Source organism: Octopus bimaculoides, chromosome 2 (genome assembly GCF_001194135.2).
Source record: "Octopus bimaculoides isolate UCB-OBI-ISO-001 chromosome 2, ASM119413v2, whole genome shotgun sequence".
NCBI classification, from domain to species: domain Eukaryota; kingdom Metazoa; phylum Mollusca; class Cephalopoda; order Octopoda; family Octopodidae; genus Octopus; species Octopus bimaculoides.
The window spans coordinates 90,880,961-90,902,821 of NC_068982.1; the positions used below are offsets into that span (position 1 = coordinate 90,880,961).

The 21,861-nt window shown below is 34.3% G+C and overlaps 1 protein-coding gene across 1 annotated transcript in view; it reads left to right on the forward strand.

Annotated features, from left to right (window-relative positions):
• Positions 1–3,992: 3,992 nt before the first annotated feature.
• Positions 3,993–21,861, forward strand: part of LOC106873665 (uncharacterized) — a 34,660-nt gene continuing 16,791 nt past the window's right edge. Inside the window, exons 1-11 of the mRNA XM_014921117.2 lie at positions 3,993–4,182; positions 6,084–6,146; positions 7,286–7,378; positions 9,573–9,669; positions 12,430–12,568; positions 14,594–14,666; positions 15,496–15,690; positions 16,784–16,910; positions 19,094–19,213; positions 20,266–20,375; positions 21,263–21,381. Coding sequence (XP_014776603.1) covers positions 4,087–4,182; positions 6,084–6,146; positions 7,286–7,378; positions 9,573–9,669; positions 12,430–12,568; positions 14,594–14,666; positions 15,496–15,690; positions 16,784–16,910; positions 19,094–19,213; positions 20,266–20,375; positions 21,263–21,381 — 1,232 coding nt within the window. The 5' untranslated portion in view covers positions 3,993–4,086. The remainder of the gene's footprint in view (positions 4,183–6,083; positions 6,147–7,285; positions 7,379–9,572; positions 9,670–12,429; positions 12,569–14,593; positions 14,667–15,495; positions 15,691–16,783; positions 16,911–19,093; positions 19,214–20,265; positions 20,376–21,262; positions 21,382–21,861) is intronic.

A 21,861-nucleotide genomic window follows, 5' to 3' on the forward strand; every position in this document is an offset into this window, starting at 1 on the left:
TATATATATATATGCATATATACATATATATACATACACATACATATATATATATATATATATACACATATACACATATATATATATACACACATATATAAGCATATATACATAAATACACGCGCAGATATATATAATTGTGCATACATATACAGGATGCGGTGCATAAACTATCGTCTAAATTACGCAAAAGTGAAAATAACACTGACATCTCATTTTAACACATATTTTTACCAAAATTACATAAAAATATCTTGAAATACTAAAGAGTAAATTTATTCAATAAAATCGCCATTGGTTTCTACCACGGCCTCCAGACGACTTCAGAATCCTCTGCAACTCTTCTGGACGGTCGCCTTGCTTAAGTAGGTGAATGCAGCCATAATCCTTGCCTTCAGTTCATCTTTGCTGTTACAAGGAGTTTTATTGGTCTCTTGCTCAACCGTGCTCCACACATAATAATCAAGTGGGGTGCAGTTCAGGGAGTTAGGTGACCAAATGTTAGTGGTGATGTGGTCGCAGAAATTGTCTGACAGCCATGACTGAGTTCTCCTGCTTCCGTGGCATGGTGCAGAGTCCTGTTTCCAGACATGGGGGCTTCCAGTAACCACCATCTTCGCCCATGGCTGAGGTACCTCCTCCAAGCACTTGATGTAGGCCTCCATGTTGAGTGTGAGGCAGTGTGGGAAGGTGAATGGAGGCATAACGTTGCCATTACTTGTGATCATTACAAACACTATGATGTTGACTGTATGTTTGATTTTTATCACTCTCGGTACATGTTTTGAGAACACCATCTGTGTGTTCAGCATTTGATCCTGGCAGAAATCTTTGTCTGAGAAAACTTAGAGCATACTCGATTTGAGGGGATGCTTGGGATTGTTCAAAAACTTCGTAGCGCGGGCTTTCCTCTTGGCTTTGAGGGCTTGGTGTAAAAATTAGCTCTTTCTCATCGTGTATGAAGAATACCGAATGTCCTCATGCACAACCTGCCAGATAAGAAACTCAGACACTCACATGTCCCTGGCGGTGGACCTGATTGACTTGGAGGGATCGTTGTCAATCATGGCCTGTATCACTCCAACAAATTCAGGAATCCTTTTCTTACCAGAACTATCAGAGTGAGTTTTCCGAACTGCCGTACCTTCGTAATCACCATTAGGCTCATCCAGCTCTTTCCAAATCCCCTGCACTGTCCTCAGATTGACACTCAAACACTCTGAAATGTTCGTATTGGAGCTTCCAGCGCGAAAGCCAAGCAGTACAGCATGCTGTTTTCTGACAGAGTGAATTACATCATGGTGATGTTTTTCTCACAGACGGTGTCCAGTTGACCCCGCTGTACTGTGTAGTCGACAAAATCAAAACAAAACAAATCGCATGGGCGAATTTAAAAATATAAAATGGTGACAGCTTATCCATGCACCCTGTATATACGTTTAATGAGAATGTACTCTGCTTAAAATTGTTGTGTAATTATTCAGTTCATTACTACAATGAATTTATTATATATAATTTGGCAAGAAGCGAACATGATTATATATATACTTACGTTTCATGTATATATGTGTGTGTGTGTGTGCGTATGTATATGACATTTATAATTTGATGTCTAATTTATACGAATACACATTATTTTATACATATTATCCTTCAGTGTTAATGGCGGAGTTTATTTTTTCACTACTTTTTGACCCACTTCGTAATCTGTGTCATATCAAAATCTTCTAATGGCACTTTATTGATTTTCCTTAGTGCTTGCCTCACTGGAATATAACATATACTCCTCTTGAAATTATATTCTACAAATTAAATGTTTTAGAAATGAAGCGTACCTTAATTATATTCCCTACCTTATATATAACAACTTACCACTTGCTTATCTTTGCTTTCACTTATCTACAACTGAGATGTGCAGTAAACTTGTTTCATGACATATCCTATGATTACACCATCTTTTTATAATTTAATATATCCGCTATTATCTACCAAAATTGTATATTATTCTTTTTCCTCTTTTTCTGCCGATTTTGTCATTGGACTGCGTCTATGCATAAACGCATCAGGCGTTCTGGCTGCGCCGCCACACCGGTGTTCTTTAAACAATCGATGAACGGGACCAGGCCTTAGGCTCAATTCAGACGATATGTGAAGCTGATAGACAGGGTTACTGCTGGAAGGCCATATGTATGACAGCAGGATGCGGGCCCCCTACCATACCCCCGGAAAGTGTCAGCGGTGGTTGTCGGAGAATTTCAATGACGCCACAGCCCCAATTTCTGTCCGCCAAATTCCCCCGATAGAAATCCCATAGATTATTATGTACGAGGTGCGGTTGAGAGGGACATCAACTGATCTGCTTAAAACACCAAGGCCGAGCTGGTGGCCAAGATCAAGGAGGTATTCGATGACCTTCCCAGGGACATAGTAAGAAACTCAAGCGCCAGGTTTCGGTGTCGTCTTAAGGCTGTGGTGATAGTTGAGGGCTACTACTTTGAGTAAACTGTTATCACCTAGCCACAGTTTAGTTGATATTTTTTTTAAATACTTTTACCTTCAGATGTGATACCGAGTTTTCTTTTCTCTTTAAGTAAACTATCAAATTTAGCACGAACACTCAGAATGTGTCGACATATAGGCTACTACTTCACACACACACACACGCACAAATACATATGTGTGTGTGTGTAGTGTATTGTTTTGTGATGGTAAGATCAACAAAAAAGTACTACATCTGGTGAGAGATAAATACTAATAAACACAATGTTTTTATGTGATACTATTACTCTCATGCGATGAAAGCATCTCAGTATTTTTTAACACGTCTGGTGATTGCGCCGAGATGCCAAACGTGTTAGAAAATATTGTCTGGCATGCTTTCATCGCATGACACTAATAGTAGCACATAACATATATTGTGTTTATTTATTTATTTATTTATTCAGATAGATAGACAGACAGACAGACAGACAGACAGACAGACAGACAGATAGATAGATAGATAGATAGATAGATAGATAGATAGATAGATAGATAGATAGATAGCATTGTGCCACTATCGATTTTATCAAAGAAGAAATTTGGCCAACAGAATATGCCATTCTAAAACACGTCGATATTTAATCAACCTCAGGAATATAAAACAAAACTGACACCACATTGAAATTAGAGTTTCGAAACCATATGCTGCAAAAGATTTTGTGCGACGCACTCATATATCTGCAGATTCTTTCGCCTTGTTTCATCGATCGAACTTGAAAAGACTTAGTAAGAAAAACTTAATAAAACGGAAATTTAGGTAGAGAATATTTGTCGTCGTAAGGCGGTGAGCTGACAATCCTTACTGCATCGGACAAAATGCTTAGCGGCATTCCGTCTGTCTTTAGGTTCGACGTTCAAACGCCACCGAGGTCGACTTTGCCTTTCACTCTTTTGGGGCGATAAAATAAGTACCAGTTGAATCCTGTGTTGATGTAATCGACTTACCCCCTCCTCCAAAACTGCTGGACTTGTGCCAAAACTTGAAACTAATATTCATCGATGTAAACAAGGCAAATATAATATTCTCTTCTTTATTAACCATGTAGGTTTAAGGCAAATTTAATATTAGCAATTTAGCGGTCAATACTTCTGAGATATTTTTAATAAGGTTATGAGCAAAGATTGTATATTTATGTTTATTTTCTATATAAATTTACCACATTATCCTGGCTCTAGATTAGATTTCTTGAGAAAATTACATTTTCCATCTTAAGTTAATAATTACATATCAACGGAAATAACTGTTTGAATATTTTCTGGGGCAGCGGCAGCATAAATAAAAGGAAAATGACAATAGAAAAGGAGTGAAGGTATAGCTAAAGAAAAAAAAAAAAGAAAAGGAAAAGACATAAGCAGTAAAAGCTTGACTAAATTAGAGGCAAAAAGAAAAGGAGGAATGGAAAAACAAAGGAAAGGAAATAGAAAGGAAGGGATATGATTAGTAGTAGCAGAACTAGCGAGAGGAATGAGGAGGGACGGAAAAGCATAAAAGGAACAAATGCACAGGCGGTAATGTGAGAATTTTGTTGAAAGTAGTCAATCCTGATGTCGCTAGCATTTACGATGAATCTGCAAGTATGCGTTCTCCTATTATGCAGTTTTATTCGAGCGGAGGAAAGTGACAGCCACAACTTTTCAAGTGTTCGTATATTTTTATACAATTGTTTTACATGTAACAGATTTCCCATATTGTTCTAGCTTGCATTTTTTAATGTTTTGCTTCGTTTTTAAAAAAGTACACCTTATATAATTATATATATGAAACGGATTATTAAATTTTTTTCCTCAATTGTTATAAAAATTTGTAATTCCAAAATATTCAAAATGGCATTTTATTAAGGACAAAATTAACTTTATTCGATGATATTCAAAGGCATATCTTTATCTCTCGATTAATTTCATTTTGAATTATCTTTACAATGTTAAAGTTAATTGTCTGAACAGCTGCATAGAATAAATCATTTCGATCAATACCTTAGTAATTACACTCTTTACAGAGTCTATTGAATTTTTTTTTTTTTTTTCTTACATGAATATCAATTTTTCAATGTCGTTCTTGAAGAGGCGGAACATATATCGTCCTCTGGTATAACGTAATCTTCTAGAGAAGCAGACAAACCTGCGGGATTCCCCTTAATATGGTCCTGGTTAAATCCACTTTCAGTTACATTGATAATGCCTTTTCAAACATGAGTGATATTCCCTTAAACGTGTTGTCCTGTCTTGAAATATTTCCATGCTAAAATAATGCCATGAAAGTTAACAAACCTGGAAGAATCATATTCTGCTTAAAAAAAAAAAAAGACGACGACATCTCGGGAAACTAATAATTTTTGGTTAGTATGTTTTCCGACTAGCCTAATTGTTAATTTGTTAGTATATGAATTAAATCGCGAATACGAGATAACTGTCGCGCTTATGTCAGCTGGACACGTGCCATTCCCCAATCCTCCGACACTGGAGTTTGATAAAATTGTACAGTGTGAACCTCTGTAACTAGACCATCCGAATGAAACAAAAACATTAATGAATATTCACGAGAACTGAAAGGACGATTCGATGCGGTGGTTAGCGTCTGCCTGAGAAGGGCGAAGCACTGTGCTGAACTTTGAGAAGTTGGTGGTATAGAACTAGAATCAGATTTTCTGTATCGTAATTCACAAATATATATTTGAGATAGTGTTGAAATTCAATTTATATGAGTGCTATGTCTGATCATTTATAATAGAAATCTCGTAAAAGATACAGGTGGATTAATGTGCCATATCCATCTCAAATGGTAATCTTAGTTTATATGTCCACAATTTTTCAGTAATTTGCTCCATTCGATTCATATCCTTTGCCGAGTATTTACACTGATTCTATTAGAATTTTATAAATCGAAGCGACTTGTAGTCGGCATTAGCCTTTTATCGATTTAATCAATTTTAAGCGGATATTTTGCTTTCACTATATACGAGAGCAATAATGGGTTTGAATAGCGTTTTTTTTTGTTAAATGGAAAAAAACATTTAATTGAATATTATGTGGAAGCCCTCTTATGTCAAACTACAGGTGTTAGTTTTAATGTCTGTAATATATTTAAAATGTCTATTACCAAAGACGTGTCTATCGTTTGTAAGTTTCTTTTTATAGCTGCTATAAAATAATTGGTAGTCGTAGATTTTATGACGTGAAAGTAGTTCTGTGTCAGCGTTCTTCTGAAAACAAACTTATTCATCGAGAATAGAAATAATCAGTAGCAATTAAATCCCTTGATTTAGTTCCGTCAAACGTGATTAATTTTGCTCAGTCACTCAGAAGAAAATGTAATGCAGAAAATGTTATACTTTTCTGTAGTTTGTAGCGGAGACCTCTTGGAATTATTACAATTTCGTTCTCATTATTTTCGTTCCAAACATTACTGTTTAACCTTTTCAAAAATTCTCCTGTAATTGTTTATAATGAACAAATTAATGAATAGTTTTTTCTTCTTGTCGAAGAATAAATACACAAACGTGTCAACGTAACAAGTTTTTGCATATTGTTTTTTTTCTTTCTAGAATTCTGAAGTGATGCAGAAAAAGGCCAGCTTTATATTTGTGGATAACAAGAAAGAATACAGAGTAAATTATTTTTAGTTTAAATTTTTGCTTTCATTACTTCAACATTCCAAACTTATAAGGGTCTCTGAAGAAATTTAACGAGCTGAAATTAATCTGTTTTATATGTTCGAAATTATAGATACTTTTATTCTGCGCAGCAATGTCAATTTATCAACATTCTAAATATACATTGGCATGGTATTCGTACTGCATATTTTCTACGGCTGCGATTTTATAAAAATTTCATGTTAGCCGTTAGAGAGCTGAAACGTAGTTCGCTGTGTATTAAAGGCACTGCGCCATACTTTCGTATCAGCTCTAAGGGCTGTAATAAAAGTTTATTAGCGTCAAGCCTTAAAATTCTGTGTCTTGTATACTTCATTACAAAGATGTAATCTATAGTAGAACGGAGCTTCCAGTGGTATGTTCTTATAGTTTAGAACATGACCATCATCATGGGCTTATGCTTAAGTTTGAACCCTTTTTCCTGGTGATTGACAATATCTTTACCATGATCTCCTGTTAATGCTTTTGTCAGTTATATCCTCTAGATTAACTGAATAAAACTATTTGTGATGTATTACATGAAAATCTTTAGTTCTCTCTTACAGATTTAATTTTCTCTCGCCTAGTACAAGGTATGACTATATTCGCTTATTACTAATACCAATAGTAAAACTGGCGAAAATTACAACCAAATCTCACTGCAACTAGATAACAAACCTATTTCCCATGGTTACTAATGGTGATATTGCTAATATTAATTATAATGTATTAAAGAACAAGAATGGCCATAATTTTCATCTTCAAACGGAATATAATTGAAATTGTATTTCGAAGTGTAAATAAGTATTTGCCGTGATTTCATTGAGATAGATACATGCATGCATACTTTATAAGTTTCTTAGATTAATTTACGTCGAATTTGAGTATACAATTTAAACAATACTATATTAGACTTTCAAGCAGAATTTTGTACTAAAACAAATATTCGATTTACGTAGTAATGGTAACTAGATGTTTTAAACAAACTTGCATTCGTCGGTTAAACTTGTATACTATATGTATATGACTTATAACTCTGACACCTCTTCGACATGACCTTGTCAACAGGAAAAACAAGTGCATGCTGGATAATTTCTATTTTTCGTTTTATTTAGTGGGAGCCAAGTGATCTCGGAAACCCTAGTGTAGAGGAATACATATCCAATGGCACAAAGGTGTTGGAGGGAGATATTTTTGTTGATGAAAATGTAAGTATTGAACAGTGTGAAAACACGATGAGTTGTCGAGTTTTAATATGTAAATAAAAATTTAATACTTATTCCTTCAAATATTGGAATTTTAGCGACCATTAGAAAATGTAGACTGTGAGACAGCGTGTCAGAACGTTCCAGGACTAGTTATGTTTAATAATAATAAAAACTTATTTTCCTAGTTTTAACATCCTTCTAAATAGTCATCTGCGCAGCAATACACTGATGTCAGCGTTCCTGTTGCTTCGGGAATCCGGTCAGGAAATCGACCGATTGCCTGATTGCCGTAAGCTTGTTGAAACCTGTTCAATGTCTCTGTAGCAGACTTCCCAAGTCAAGTTTAACACAAAATTTCACGTTGGCTCTTTGTTCCAACTTCCTGTCCATCACAACAGACTACAGCATACGTTATCACAAAAACACGAATTTCACAGCTTGCGTGGTAAACACAGCGATGTCACTCGGCACACTATCTCATAAAGGTCACTATTAACTCTCACTGCGCACACAAGTTTGTTGCCAGCTACTGGCATGCTACAGAACTTTTCCAGAAACTTCTTGATTCCACCTCGTAAAACTCAAACTATTTACTAAACAGCATCTCAGATGACGGTTCAAACGAGTGTAACGTGGACATTCGTTCACGATAATCTTAACACTACAATAACTAGAACATTTCAAGTCCAAGACATTCGGGAATGTGGGACTTTTCCTACGTTTTCCTCATTTTCGTATATTTTTTCCAGACACATTTAAGTTTAGTTATGGTTAATCACATGAGGAGCCTTTAAATGTATCAGGTCACCCCATATGTAATGTTCAGATTTTAAATGGGACAATGATTATCTACGACATCTTTCCATCTACCCGTAAGTTTTTTAATTACATTAGTGAGAAGCTCGGTTTCGGAAAGAACTCTGAAATGTCAGTTTCGACTTCCTCATATATTTCGAGAGTTAATCCATCAAAATGATTTTGTAAACTACGGAACAAATAGAAATCTGAAAGAGCAAGATCTGTGGAATAAGGCAGATGAGCAATTTTCTCCCAGCCATCTTCCTCGATTTTTTTTTACGTACTCTTTGCAATGTGGTTTCCTTTCGATTCACTAAGGCAGGCCTTTTTCTTTTCTTTTCAAAACATTCAAATGCTCTAATTGCTGGTAATAGACTTGAGCATTAATTGTATTAGTTGGCAGCAATTCAGTGAATGACTCCTTTGCAATCCCACCAATAAGAACCTTCTTCGCATAGTTTCGGTTGTGGTTGAGCCGTCTTTTTCCCCCCTTCACCAAGCCATGGTATACGATACTGAACATTTTGATAAAGGATCCATTATTCATCACCGGTTACCAGTCTGTACAAAAAGGGGCGAGATGAGTTCGAGAACGAAAAGAAAAGCAGATGTCCACTCGGCATTTGCGGTTGGCTACAGACAAATCGAGATGCACCGAGTTTTCAAACCTTTCTAAGTTGTTGAAGATGGCGGTAAACAGCTGTATGTCTTGAACGAAGCTTATTGCCAATTCTTCAACTGAAATTGCACGATTTTTTTTCAACTCCTGCCAAATGAAGTTTCTCATCAAACTCAACTGCACGTCCTGTTCGGGCCTCATCTGAATTTTACAAGCCAATTCTTTCATTCAGGCAATCATCTCCATAAGTTGAGTGAATATTTCGAGTCGCTTCAGCTGCAAAGTTACCTTTTTTAAACTCGTATATCACTTTAGACACTGTTTGAAGACCATTAGTGACATTAAGTTATCCTGAAAAATACAATTTAACTAGTTTAAATATGTCCAAATACATGCCATTAGATTTTCTAAAATACCGTTAAAGCGCTTTCAAATTAAAAATATAAAAGTTCGAACATTACTTTTGGGAAGATCTGATCATCTTAAATTGTTTACATTTATTAAAAGAATATGCATTAAAGCTCTATACAGTTGTGGAAAGCTGGGATAGGGAAGGCAGTTCATTAAACATATTACAACTTGATATATATGAAATCATTTTCATTTCTTTCATTTGATGAGCAAGTGATTATAGATAATGGTATTAACAATGTTAAATATTTGTAGGTGGATCAGTCATCGACTAGTCGGCAAAATACTGAGAAAATCCGATCCCATAATGATTTGGTATATTTAACTAATAAAACACTAGATAACGATTTAATATTCTTTTTGTAGCAAAGTCCCTTTTCGAAAAGAAAAGCTGTATTGACACAAAAGCGATGGAAGAACAAAACTATCCCGTGGAAATTTAATACGGACAAGAGGAAATTTGGTGAGTTAATAAATCATTCTTTCAAGATAATTTCCGTTTTAATCATGTTGAGTGTTATGTGAACGCCTTTTTATGTTTTTTTTTTAAAGAGTGTATCATTTAAGTGATCTCCAATTACCTGGAGTTGTGGCTTACTTAAAAGCTGCTGACAAACTTAGACAAAAATGTTTGTACCGAAGACTTCGAGCAGATCTAGCATCAGTTTCCAGCAGTGACATTGCATAACTTTCTCAATCAGTTTATGATGACTGGGATTTGGGAATGATCTTGTTATTTCCATCAAGCCAATTTGGTATTGTTAAACTACTGCAAAGCCTACAAAATACAGTAATCCCACGACTATCGCGGATGTTACATCTCAAAACACCCCTGAATAAGTGGAAATCCACGAAGTAGAAACAGTACTGTATATTTTTTTATTTTTATAATTTGTATATATTTTATTACAAATGCAAAACAACACCACGGAGGAATCACCATAAGCTTAAATAATAAACTGCGATACGTGAGCCGTGATATAGCGAGGGATTACTGTATTTGACTGTGGATGAATTTCGACTAATAACACAGGGCAACAATTTACTTTGAGTTTGCTCATTCACTTTTAGACTAAAATTCGCATACTGGTTTCAAAACTACAGTTTTCTATCCTGTCAAGTTTTTATTTTTCCTACAGCGTACTCACTGAGTAAGCACAGTTTGCTTGTAAGTAACCGGATTGGTCAACTGCTTTTAGTTCCTTCATATCACTGGGGAACGTTCGCGAATTGTTTTGTCTCTAATTTTATTAGTTCTCATGCTGAGTTCAGAAATGCCCTCAGAAATTTTCTACGACGCAGTGTTTTTTGTTAAACAGGAACTCTGTTACCAAAAAATAATATCAATTTTGCCATTAAAGCAATACTGAAATAAGAAACTAACCAAATCGTAATTTTAATTACATTAATCAAGATGTTTAATTACCCATCATTAGTTAGCATCTTAAGATAGTTTCAACTACACAAGGAGTAAACGTTTTCTTTGCTTTGTATGAATAATTTTACATCTCGACAGTCTATTCGAAGTGACCAGAAGTCAGTCATCATCTTAGTGTTCCATTTCTTTTGATACCTAGTCTCCATGGTGTCGATGTTTTGGTGGAATCTTTCTCCTTGCTTATCACTTACTCCACTATAGTTTTCAAGGAAATACTCCAGATGGCTGTGCAGAAAATGTATTTTTACACTGAAGCTGCAGCTCTGTGCTCGAAAACTAATTAACAGGAAATCGGACACAACTGCAGAAAAATCATTCCATTCAACGCCAGATAGTCTCTAAAAGCTGCCCATCTGCAGTAGTCACCTAATCTGTAGCATATCAGACGCATCAATCTTTTGTCACAAGACTAAGCTGGAGGCTTTCTGCTTAAGTATTTGAAACGGACACTCTCAGCATTTCAACACGTGTTTTACATATTATATGGGGTGCCCAGGTCTTGTGTTGATCATCTAATTTCATGCCAAATTAAGATGATTTACTTTTTTTTCCATAAGATCTGTGATTTATTTTACTGTCCAGGTAAATGTAATATACAAATATATAAAAAAACATCGGAGCTATTTTTGCATTTTCTTTTACAACTGAACATATTTTTGAAATGCAAAACACATTTAAGCTAGTTGTCACCTAGGAAAAGAATGTTCAGAATTGTCAAGTCATCAAGCAAGTGAAGATTTGTGAGGGCAAAGTTCCATAAAGAGCAGTCCTTTAACTAGGATTGACAAAAAGTGACCTTGACTCCTGCTATCTCACATTTAAAATACTAAGGGCGCATTCAAAATACCAATTTTCATAAATAAAGTTTAACACCTAATTGTATAAAGGATGTCATTTAAAACCGGTTATAGTGAAAGTTGCTGAGGTTTCTTACTTTTCATTTGAAGATGCTTAAATCATGGCTTTTATTTTCACTTTCGTAGTTCAAATGGTATTGAAAAAACTTTTAAACTTTGTACTTAGCTCCTTACATGGGTCTGCATGTCGAGCCAAAGCTATCCTTGGAAATGGTGACTATACTGGAATTACTGAAAATTAGACATATGAGTTTGTGAAAAATTTTGACGTGATAGAGGCAAAGTAGATTTGATTTTTGAAGTCTGCATCCAAAAATTACTAGAAAAGCTGTCTGCAGTACCAGGCAACAAAACCCATGTTCCCCAGTGTAAACAAATTTTAGATGAACGAGCCGACATTATGGGACAATGAAAAGTTGAATGTAAAAACAGTTCAGATGACTGAGCATCAAGCGAAAGCTTCAACGGATTTTCTATCGAGACATTTGGCTGAAGATATTTTGATGCTAAATTTTTAATTTCAAAATATTCGTTGGAACAGTGATACTATAGATGGCCTATAGCAATGATGCGTTCGTTTATTGTACTACATTACTTTTCAATGTTTCCCTTAATTTGACGTCCTAGTCTGATTGTATAGTATTTCAATTTAATCATGAAAGATGCCATTTGCTGTTTGATTGAATCATGATTTCTAGCTGCAGTCTTCATACAGATTTCGGTAGATTAATTGCATTCTTCTGAAGCATAAGAAAATCAAAATGAAATGGAAATAAGATATTTCAATAGTTACAATCCAGTACTTAGTTTCGTAACGGTGATTGTCTTCTAATCAAGATCGTAAATAGTGATGACGTTGTTGCATGTTAGGAATTTTCTGAAAGTAAAGATTTTCACTGTATTTTAATTGTTACTTCCTTCACTCCAGATTTCGCCAGTTCATACTCTGCCGTGAAGAAAGCCATAAGTATTGTGGAAAGCAATAGCTGCTTGAATTTTCCACAATGGACAAAAGAAAGGGCTAAAGAATTAGGACCTATTTATTTGGACATTGGAAAAGGCAATGGGTAAATATATTTGTATGTCATCTCTCCCAATAAAGGATCCTATTTTTATGATGAATATTTTTTTAAAATTATCATTTACTGCAATATCGTAAGCACTAGCAATGCACCCCGGCGTTTCCTGGATGTTATGACCTACTGTAACATTGTATTATTTGTTCCTTTCTTATAGGCAGAATCGACACCCGAGGAGTAAGATACAACCAAGTTTTTCGGTCATTTTCTGATGAATAATGCTGAAATGTTTGACACCAAAAACATGTACAATGGCGGCTTTGATAAGAAAATCCTAACATTGCCCACTCGTTTTGGTGTTAATTTTTGTAGTAAAATAGTTGCTGTGCAAGAAACGTACTTTACGCTGGTAGCCGAAAGATTGCTCAATCCTTTGATATCTCATACAGCAGTATTGGTAACTAAGATAAATGGCTACAAATCTGGTAATGTAGAAGCTGAAACAGTTCTTACCGTCCCATAAAAAGGCCATGTTCAAAGATATGGTTTTCTGCAGGCATATTTGGTATCAGTTTATATCAATGTTGAGATCAACAGAATAAAAGGGCTTTTGGGGCTGTATGTATATGTACATATAAGGATATGAGTAAACAAGGTTAGTGATGTGGGAAGTTTGGCATAAATATATAGGGACGCTGTGAGTCTTGAAAATAGGCAGGTAGTTTTAGTCATTGCTTCATGTCTTTACTACACTTGAACGAATGTAGGCTGTTGCTGTGCTTAATCATTGGGGAAGATTTAATTTAAACCTGAGAACGCTCTTTTGGCATTCTTGAGTCATTTGCTATCAAGTAAATCTACATGAAGAATTTGTTTTTGGTAGTAGTGCCATAAGCGATCACAATTATGCCAGAAACACGGTTAATTAGAAAATTTTCTGTTGAAAAATAGGCCTTTGTGCAAAGAAATGGTATCTCAATACTTCCGACATTGTTTAATCATGAAATAATGAAGGCGTTCACGTTGGCTGTTTAGTTGTAGCAAATGGCATTCTTGACAGAAAATGTGCCAGTAATTGTACCAAAAAAGCATGTTTGTTTGGTCATTTTTCTGTTGACAAATAGGGTTTTGTGAATTACAAATGCACTTATAACACCCCTTGTACATTGCATTTTTTCTTTTACACCAAAAACATTAAAATTAGCAACGTAGATTATAAGCAAATCGAAATATTGCCCGAAAAGCCCACAAAATTGTGTGACCCAACCTCGTTTTCAAGGCCATTCTTGTAATTTAAAACATTGTGCAAAATACCTACTTTATTTGGTAGCCGAAAGATTATTGAATTCTTTTGATACCTCGTTCCTCAAAATCAGGAACTCGGTTATTCAAACCCATAAGAAAACGCGCGCGCACATAGATTAAACGAGTTTTTTTGTAGTTATCTACCCATTGACATTCAATATAGTATGCTTCTATAACATTCTATAACTTTTTTCTAGTAGTCGGATAGTTATGGACAAAGGTGTATAAAATTCTGATCTTCAGAGTTCACATATGGAATATTGCCTTCATTCGCACGCTTTTTCATCTGCTTGGAAGGAATTTATACGTGGTCGTTTAATGCTGGCCTTATTTTGAAAATGTCTTGAAGTAGCTCTAAAGTATTACGCAAGGTTACTGCATTTTAAACTTGCATTTTGTAAACTGTCCACTAATTAGAGAATAAGCTGAAAATTTAATATTCCATGAAATTTTGAACAAGACCAAAATGGAGATTTTTGTACACCAATCAACTGGTGACTACTACACTACACTGAACAGGTCATACCGGATGTTTGAAGATTTCCTCGCTTCAATAGAAGACAGTGTTTTAGTGAAGATGCACTCCATATGAAATTGAGGACTTGCCAAGCCAAGAGATTTGAATCTTGTAATTTTGATGTAAACGTTTTTAGAATTTTAATTTCTCGCTACTTTAACATCGACTTAATATTATTGGTTTTATATGCTAGATCGTATTTTCTCTTAAGATGAAATATACTTATCAATATTTGTTCTGAAATATTTCAGATGTGGATCCTATGTTGGTTATCGCAAAGGCCGGAATCATATGTTGTTGCTAAGGGAGACTGTTTGTATGAAGGTAAGCAAAGGACTTTGCTAAATTTACGAAATAGTAAATTGCTGCTTCAGTTTTTTATACCAGTATTTTGATGGGTATTACGAGACTTTGAATTTTCAGTGGAATGAATTAATTTCCAGCCTAGTTTCGTTTTGCAGATAGCCGTTTTATATTGCTCGTTTGCTGTAAATGCTCTACTAGTATCTTTAATTTGTATTGCTGAGAAAGATGCAATTTGATTTTTCATATATGATAATCAAATGACACAAGCTTAATCACGTTAAAATATAAATGATGTGCACATGCAAATATATAGTCATGCGTATATTTGTAAACGTGTAGTTTTAAAAAGTGTGTTTTACTTGGTTAATTTTTTTCCTCAATGATAATTTTCGGAATTAAACGTGTGGGCATACATTAGCCTCTTTTTATGCGAATTATGAAAACACGTCTCTAGTTAATGCAGTAAAACAAGATATAAGCATCAATTCTCCAAATATTTACGTGTCACTGGAGCCGCTAAAACTGAGAAAATATGTAACTCCTGAATACTAATCCCAATGAATCATATTCATCCCACTTTCTAACTAATTTTATAAAAGTATCTTATTTCATCTGAACACCTTAAGTCATTTCATGCGCTTAGCAGATGGAGCACATTTGACATTTTTAATAGCTTTCCTAATCCTTCGTAGCTAAGTTAAATAGCAACAATGTTCTACCTAGGAACAGTGAAACGTTTATTGCCGGTTTGAAGTTCTTCCCCATGAATATAGTCGAGCATTTTGCTTACATGAGTTCTCCCATCTCGGCATTCAATATATTAAGAATTTTAAATTCTTTTAAATAGGTCGGAATCATCGTACACGAGCTCTGCCATTCCATTGGCTTTTACCACGAACATGCTAGACGTGACAGAGATAAATACATAACAGTACATTTCGAAAATGTTCAAAATTCGAAGAAAGAAAATTTCAATATTCATTTTCCAACTTACAACTATGTAGAGTATGATTATGAGTCATTAATGCAATACGGACCACTAGTAAGTATGTATTTCAGTTTGACCCTCGCATCGGCACACAACTGGGTTGTGGTGTAATATATCACTGACGAGATTTTGATTGTTCCTGAACAATGTAGGTCGTATTCTATATAGGAACATTTCATCAGACTTCTGCTCTAAGTAGACTAATTGGTATCGATCAACATTTCAGTTCTGAGCCACCGTTGATAACATCTCTCCATATGATTACCATTTATTTTGCCTTTTATAAACACTCTAACCCATATTGTACAACGTCCAAAATAGATTTTTTTTCAGCTATTTATAGTACTAGATTACAAACCAAAACCCTGATTGTTATCCTTTTTCCTGTAACATATTGCTCGTTGAAAACTGATTTTAGCTGTTTGCGGTTAACTAGATTTCTGAGTAATCCAATGTTTAACTTATTTTTAATACGAGTGAACGACATGGTAATCGCTCACATATGTTCTATAAAATAAGCTCGGCGGTTTTGTTTTTCGGAAATTTCGGATTAAAAAAGTATTTTAAAACTTCCGTTTGTGACTATGTAATTAGTAAAATTTCTTGAATCTGTTGTAACCGCCTTTGAAATCCCAGTAACCAATTCTTAATGAACTTTCTGGTCACAGATCTAATCAATACTAAGCAAAATAGAATGATCTACAATGATCGCTGGTGCCATGCTGATTTATCCTGATTGCATTGAGAATGTTATTTATTCATTTCTGGCTTAAAATAGTTTGTCTACTCAAATATTCCATTAGTCTCATACCTTTCAACAACATTTTTTCTTTTATTACATGACATTTGATTTATTCTAGTGAATATTTTGTAGCCTTACATTCGAAAGTCATAATGTATACTTCAGAAATGTTAAGATCACTTGCCTGGCTATTGATCATATAGTAACATGTTTTTGTTTTTTTTTTAAGTACATCGTTACTTAATTCGTTGAGGTCTGAACAAAGACAATAATTTACTAGATCTTCTGTAAAACGTTTAGTCTTTTACATAAACTGTTAATCATCAGATATGCGTCATTTTTATCTTTCAGTGTTGTTTTGCTATGTTGAATATGTCTGAAAATCTACATACTTTTAATTTACAGGCTTACAGTAAGAATTCGAAGTATACTATCGATCCAAAAGATGAGCATCTTCTATTTCTTCTCGGTCAAAGGAATAAACTATCCTTCTATGATAGGAAAACTATTAACTTGTTTTATGAATGCAATGGTATGTTTCATTTTGGTACTTATATTTAATCAATAAACATCTTTTCACTTTAAAATTTTTTCTTGGGAAACAATTGTAAGATCTTATATCATGTACTTAGGACATCTACCTCAATGCACCTGTCTTCGAGACCCACATCTTCAATGGCTTCAATATCCACTCATGATTTTGACCATTTTATCCTCGATGGTGCCAAGTGGCATGTTTTGGCTACTTGAAGCTCTTGCAACCTCCTCTCAAATTATGGCTTTTAACCACATAATCACCACATACAAGGATTTTTTGACTTTTCAAGTTGTCTCGTTCGATCACTTTTAAACTAAGTATTCGTGGCAAAACATTGTTCCCTAGTCCATCAGACAGCTAAATTGGAAAATGAGATTTTCTGAAACGCATAACTCTAGACTTCATGCAACCAAAGTGGTCCACTTGTAACTGCATTGCAGCAGTATAGACGACGGTCTGCATTATCTGATTAAAAGTTCTTCAGTCCAACAAATGCGACTCCCTTCAACATTTTGATTCAATCTTTTCCTTAATGACACAAATTAGGTTTCCGTAATGTGGGTTCTAAGTACATACTCTTATCTTACCCTCCAATGAACTCTCCACTTTGAGAATCCACTGTGAGAAATTTATAACTTTTTATATTGCCAGACACTCGAATGCTTTTCTATTGAAACATCCAAGAAACACTGAATAACATGTTAGACAATTCTCGTCTTATACTGGTGATACCAGTCTTCACATTTTTCTTTCATCACACATATCTTCTGTGTGTTTAGACGACTCAAACTAAACTTAATCGGGGCTAAATAACTTGATTAGAGTGAAATCAAATCTACATTTGATAGCGCTATCTATTGTACAAAATGCATTGTTAATCGTAATGACATTTCGTACGAAAATACACCTTAATAGCTCAACATAAATTACTATGTAAGATTTTATGTATAACTTATGATTCATGCTGCATAAAATTGCTTTTCGTTTAAAATGAAAATTAGCACGAATTCAGTAATTCTTATTTCCTGGATCATGTGAAAGTATATATGGCTTTATATAGACCCTTTAACTGAGATTAATTTTCCTGATGGGTAGGAGAGTACGGCATCAGTGAATCTGGCTTTTACGTAAACTATTCGTTTAGAAGACTCAAGATGCTGGATAACGGGGTTAACTGTCACATGTGTCAGTATAAAGTGTGTGCGAGAGAAAGAAAATAAGATTCAAAGTGAAATATTAGTTTTTAACTGAAAACTTAAATTTCACAAATCCTTACTTGAACCTTTCCGTTTGCTTGAAGGATCAGAATCCTACGTGATAGTCAGTGTAACGAATAGCATTGTTTCCAGTAATGCTTTGTATTCTACATGCGTAAAGATATCATAGTGTACACATAGCGTTTCACGCACACACGCCTATAGATGTATGTACATTTGTAATTTGAATTCTTCCAAATGATTTGGTTTCTAACAAACAAAACTCCATCAATGTAATTTGAATAACAGAAATGTTACGTGCTGAACCTTAGAAAAAATTCCCCTTTTTGTATTCGTAAAAGGCATACTAGCTGGTGAAACTTTTTTTCAGATAGCTCCTCCGTTTCTAACAGTAATTTAAACATTTAATATAACCAAGTGCATCAATAAGTGAATTTACACCAAGGGCAGGAATGCCACCAATTTAGAGATAAATGTTCATTTTTGATATTTTGTAAATGAGCACAAATCTCGGGGCAGGTGACCTAACTGAACGTGATTCTTTTGTGCCAAATCTTAAGTCGTTCGCTCTTGGCGGGCGATTTGATTGGAGTGTTCTACTATACCTTGTGTCGAGGTGTGTTCAATAAGTGTTGACAATAGTTATCGCAGAACAGTCTTTGCTATGGAGGGCCTTGATTATTTGCTTTAACAAGCTCCAAGGTGGAGGCTAACTGCTCATCCGACGTAATATCTTGTACAAAATTTTTGTTGTTCCAGATGTCATAACTATCTCCTCCTGTTGTGAAAACAAACCTTAGAAATATGACATTATATAACAGCGATAGTGTAAGATATGTGGTGACCGTTTTAAAATGTTGTTTGTACTATGTATTTTTGTTCGGTTATTTTCTTTTAGATCTGTAACATGAACTTTGCATTGCTAACATTTTGAGAATCTATTTATTCATGTCTATTCAGATTTGTGTATGACGCCATTAAAATCTTGCAAATATGATGGCTATATTGATTACAACTGCACATGTTATTGCCCCAGTGGACTGGAAGGCGATGACTGTTCAAGAGTAGAAAACCAAAACGGTTTGTACTTAGCTTCTGATTTTTACATTTTATTAGATAATCGTTTTAAGTTCGAAATTTCCAAACATAAGTTTTGATAAATCGAGAATCCCGAAAATGTAGACATTTGTAAAGTGGGATATAATACAAAATTCATTTTCATAAAGATTAAAATGCACAGCATGGAACTAGAATAATCAATTAGGGATAAAATGATTTTGTTGCGGCTTTTTATTATATATTATTACTCTATTACTAAGATAAATTTGATAAATTTAATCATAATTTTAACTTTTGTAATTGCAACTAAACCGACTGCCGGAACTTTAATTTACAATTAGAGATTGCAGTAGTGCAGCAAACTTGGGACTTGCAGTATTATGAAACTAAGGTATCTTGAGTAAAATATCTGAATGTAATTCCTTTCCTACACATTAAGTGAAATATGGGAGTATAATACACATTCTAAGCAATTAGATACATAAAATAAAATTCAGCAATTCTTAATTGCAAGCTGGCTTGTAGTTGCCAACATAACTGTGTCCTACTCGTAACTTGCTGCAAACCGCCAGATCCAATACTTCGGAGTTTGTTGTGCTATGTTTGTAACTCTTCGGATTCGTATTAATATACGATGTAGAATAAACTGACATGATTTACGAAACGGTGTGAACCAATATGTTTTAAGTGTATTAGCTTATATATTTTCAAGTGTATGGGGAGTGTTAAAAAAAAGAATAACGTGGTCACATTAATGAAGTTAGTGCTAGTTTTCTTTAAGAATATGATTAAAGGTATTTTCTTTCTTTAAACCATTTTACTTTTTCTTTCACTTTCCACTGTTTAATGATTGATAAATGAAAGAAAACGTTAAGTTTTAGAGAATTACTACGACCTTTTTGTATATTTGCAGCATCTTAATCAGATTAATATTGTAAAATTGTACGTAATTGAGATTCATTTTTGTGAAAGTGTATTCTTGGATACACTTTTTTAGAAAGACCACATTGAAAGCTACACTTTTTTTTTTTTTCTAGATTACTTCTATATCTTGATTTTCACCTTTTTTACAGAATGCGGTGGTATCTTATCTCTGGATTTCAAACATCTGGACGCACAGATATACTTCAATTCTAATTTAAATAAGACTGGCAAGGCTAACAAATGTGTTTGGTTAATTGAGGTCAGTTCAACAGTATTTGAAAACTTCAAAGTTTTAGACGTTTCTTACCTTTTGAAATAAATTTAGTTTTATTCATCAAAACTGAAATTATATGCGGTGTATTCTATTGTAATTGTTTGCCGTAGGAAAACCAAAATTTAAGGCACGTGCAAACTGCAACAAAGAATGGCATCTACTTGAACTTCTGTATTCTACTTGTCAGAAAAATGTCGAAGGATATTCCAAACGGCTTCCAATCTAAATATGGCTTTTAACAAATTACTCGCCGACTGATCTTAAGTAGATCTGGATGAATGGAAGCCAAATGGCCAAGTTGGTAAGAAAAACGCGACAGGATTTGGGTTTTCTCCAGATATAAGTTCGTCATAAGTGCTGAAGCTCAAATATCAAAATGAAATTATCTTCTGTGAAGAGATTAGACGATAGCTCTAGAATGTATTATTAAAGCCTTGAAAGTGGTCATGTGATGATGCGAAGTACGTGAGAATGAGATTGAGATGGCCATGTCCTATATCCGATTGGAATTGGAAAAAATGATACAAATCTTTCACTTAATGTTTTCTGCAAATTATAGTCTATTACAATTTGAGAGGTAAGCTTACAGCACGTCTATGTACAAAGCCATGAGAGAAGTAAAATATGCTTCTCGTTAGTTCACCGCGACTGTACACGAACGCCTCTTAGAAATTGTAAGTTACTTCCAAGTATTTATTTTGTACAGCAGGATCGTATCTCTATTCGAAGCAATTGTGGTGCTTTAACAGATCATTTTCCCATTCATTTGTATTCAGAAGAGCAACAAGGCTTACAAAAATGGTTTACTTCGTAAATATTTTGTTTTAATGGATCATATTTGATAAACTATTAACAAATCTCTTTATTTTTAGAGCCCAGCTTTGACTCGAATGGAAATAGCTATAGACAATCTAAGCATCAAAAATAAAAACTATAATTGTCTGCAATGGCTTGAAATGCGATATAATTTAATTGGGCAAAATGGTCCCAGGTAAAATTTTGATAACCTTATATTTGTATTTTTGTTTTTTTGTCTTTAATATTGAAATATCAATCGTTAGCTATCCTCTTTAGTTTCAGTATATTGCAATGATATATTCAAAGAATTAAAACTACTCAACCGCGATCGTTTACTGTAAGAACTTCATATGAAAGATATAGGTTTGAGAATAGATTTCAATTTTCTTAAAGTTATAGTTTACTTAAGCTATAAAATATAATCGAGCTGTGCTATTGTAGAGTACGTGATTCAATACGAACACCGAATATCATTGAATTCACAAGTTGCATTGAATATTTTTGGGGGTCCAAATTTCCTTACTTGACTAGATATATCAGTCCTTAATCAAGCTTAATCCCTTTCACATTGGGTAATACATGAGATCAAAGCTTTAACGGGTTCCGTAGCTTGCCATCTTAGTTGAAATCGAAGATCTTTGAGTATCTACACACCAGTGCATTTTCGGATTGA